Source organism: Sparus aurata, chromosome 21 (genome assembly GCF_900880675.1).
Source record: "Sparus aurata chromosome 21, fSpaAur1.1, whole genome shotgun sequence".
NCBI classification, from domain to species: Eukaryota; Metazoa; Chordata; class Actinopteri; order Spariformes; family Sparidae; genus Sparus; species Sparus aurata.
The window spans coordinates 21,399,983-21,402,784 of record NC_044207.1 but is presented as its reverse complement, the minus strand read 5'-3'; the positions used below and the strand labels follow the sequence as shown (position 1 = coordinate 21,402,784).

The following is a 2,802-nucleotide window of genomic DNA, read 5'->3' as shown; positions in this document are numbered from 1 at the left end:
TGTTTCATTATACAGTTTATTGTTCAGTCACTTCATGTGTCGTTGAAACTTCTTCAGTTTTTGGCCATTGTCTGAAGGGAAATAACACAGAGTTATGTTTGAACATTACACTTTTCCTGTAAAGGGATTATGGCAGTTCACGTGGCTCTCCTCACCTCACTGATCCAGGAGATGAAAGTGGCCACACGGGTAAAGACCGTTGGCCTCTGAGGGGTGTTACAGCCTCGTCCATCAACAAAACTAGTCACTCCCTGTACGTACCACCTACCATCTCTGCCCTTACAGTTCAGAGGGCCTCCGGAGTCGCCCTGGAAGATAATGGCAGACATTAGAGCAAAATAAAATGTTTTATGCTTCAAGCGAAGAATGGAGCTGCGTGGTTGTTCCTCACGTGGCACGCTGACTTGCTCTCTCCACCTGCACAGACCATGGTTGTCTTTGCTGAGCTGCCCCACCAGTCACTTTGACTACAGACACTGTGATCCACCACAGGAAGTAGGGCCTGCTGTAGCGTAGTTGCCTGAGGACCACCAGCTATAGAGAAAGTAACATAATTGAAAAATACTGGATGCATTCAAATCATTATTTACACAGCGGTACACTCAGTGGTGAGAGTGCCATGGGTTAATTATTTAAAGTAACCACAAGCCTCGTGATTGTTCAGCTATGTATGTGGCTGTGTTCATAAACTCAGTTAAAAAAATGTCCAGATAGAGTTGAAAATTAAAAGAAGTGCAATTAAAAGTTTATAATATTGAAAAAAGTGACATTTAAAATACAAAAGCTAAAGTGGAGAAAAAAAATGTGTTAATTAAAGTGGGGAAAAGAAAAAAAACATGAATTTTGTTTGTGGACTTGGCGGCAGGTCTTACAGTAGAGACGACCCCAGCCTGTGACGTAGCACGGCTGGTTGTGGGCGAGCGTCGCACCGTGCTCTGGCAGGCAAGCCAGCTGGACTTTGTCACTGATAGCAGCACTTTTCTCCAGCTTGAGCAGGGCAATGTCATTGCTATATAATGAAAACAGAAGATGTATTTATTTACACTCACACACTCTCTATTTAATCAGTTGCTGTTCTCTCGGGGTATATAGTGGCTGTTTTTAATGGCATAATTACTGTGTTTCTGAATAATACAGCACAGACCTGGAGTTATGTTGAGAAGGGATGGTAACCTACCCACAAGACACACAGTTGTCGTTCCATTTGGGGTGAATGAACATTTTTGAGACCATAATAAATTGTTCAGGTCCTTCCTCTTTGTTCATGTCATGTTCAGCAAGAACCACCCTGTACGTGTGGAATCTGGATTGGGTGGGGGGAGGAGTTTAGTATTTTACAGAAGGATTTTAGGCAGTGGTGTGGGAACCTGCACCCTGGATCACTCTTTCCCTAACTGACATTTAAAGTAACCGTTGCAAGAAAAAAAACATATACATAAAGGAACCCCACATGCCATTGATTTTAAAACATCTGTTTCTCCAAGATGTAAACGCAACCAATACATTTTCCCTCACGTGATGCAGTGTGCAGCAGTCAAGACCCAGTTTGGAGCAATCAATGTTCCTCCACAGGTGGGGAAGAAAGACTCCAGAGAAATCTGCCACGGCCAGCTGTAAGGGCGGGCTTCTTCACCGTTCACCACACGGCCAGTGTTGGGCTGGTAGGTGGGTACGCCACACCCAGACACTTTAAACCCAGTGAGAGACAGAACCATGTGAATATATATGTGATTTTCTCTCTCGTGGAATATAAGATTCACTCATATCACTCATAAACAAGTGCATTTAATGGGAACTCACCAGCTGTTACAACCAGGAGGAGGACAAGTATCAGCTCCATCTCTTATTCATCCAGAGGAGCTGGCACATGATGCAGGGCTATTTATGGGCAGTATTCCAGTTGATACCAGACAGCGTGGGAGTTTTTCTCAAATTTTCCAGGTGGACAAACCTGCTGCATGCAAGTAGAATAAAGTCTGAAAATAATGGTAAAAACAAAACCCCAAATTGATCATAAAGATCGTCCAAATTAACACATGAGGAACAACTTTTTAAGTGAGAGCTGTGACTTTGCATTTATTTGATGTCCAAAGTGACTCAAAGTTATTCACACATACACTGATGGCAGTAGCTGCCATGCAAGGTGCCAACCAGCACTTCAGGAGCAGTTTGGGGTTCAATATCTTGCCCAAGGGCACTTTAACATGCAGAACTGGGGAATTGAACCAGGGACCTTCTGATATCAAGGCACTGGCCTACCTCTGAGCCACAGCCACCCTTTGCCATTGAGCATTGCCAACTCGATAAATATATTAATTTATGAGTCAATAAAATTACAAACTGATAGTTGACGGATTTGACAAATATTTTTAATCTTGGTGTCAATAAAGGGAAGTCAATACCCATTAAAATTGAAAAAAAAAAAAAAAAACAGCTTTAGAATTTAATGGTTATTGAAGAGGTTTTGGTTTTGCCAGATCCTTGTGTGTTTTTACCAATCAATCAATCGATTAATTAATCAAAAATTTTATGTAGCACTTTTCAAACAAATCAAAATACAATTCAAAGTGCTTGAAAAGTAATTGAAAAAACGGGATATTGAGGAAACAAAAATGGGCTTAGACAGCTGTGCGCCATTATTATATTGCACCACTTGCAATAAAATTAGTTGTTGTGCATATATTGATACAGCTGATACAGAAAGAGACAAATATTCCATATTGTTCTCTATTGTTGTGGAGAGTTTTGCACCCTACAAAAACTACTTAAACTGTTAATGAAAGGATCGCGTTTTTAAACGTT

General features: G+C 41.1%; 1 protein-coding gene across 1 annotated transcript; it reads right to left on the bottom strand.

Annotated features, from left to right (window-relative positions):
• Nucleotides 1-2: 2 nt before the first annotated feature.
• Nucleotides 3-1,857, bottom strand: LOC115572793 (chymotrypsin-like elastase family member 3B). The gene is made up of 7 exons (XM_030403242.1): nt 1,801-1,857; nt 1,516-1,687; nt 1,178-1,303; nt 873-1,009; nt 392-534; nt 156-308; nt 3-71 (listed from the first exon to the last, which is right to left on the bottom strand). The coding sequence occupies exons 1-7, from the start codon at nt 1,838-1,840 to the stop codon at nt 54-56; spliced, it is 789 nt and encodes a 262-aa protein (XP_030259102.1). The 5' UTR covers nt 1,841-1,857; the 3' UTR covers nt 3-53.
• Between the last annotated feature and the right edge of the window lie 945 nt (nt 1,858-2,802).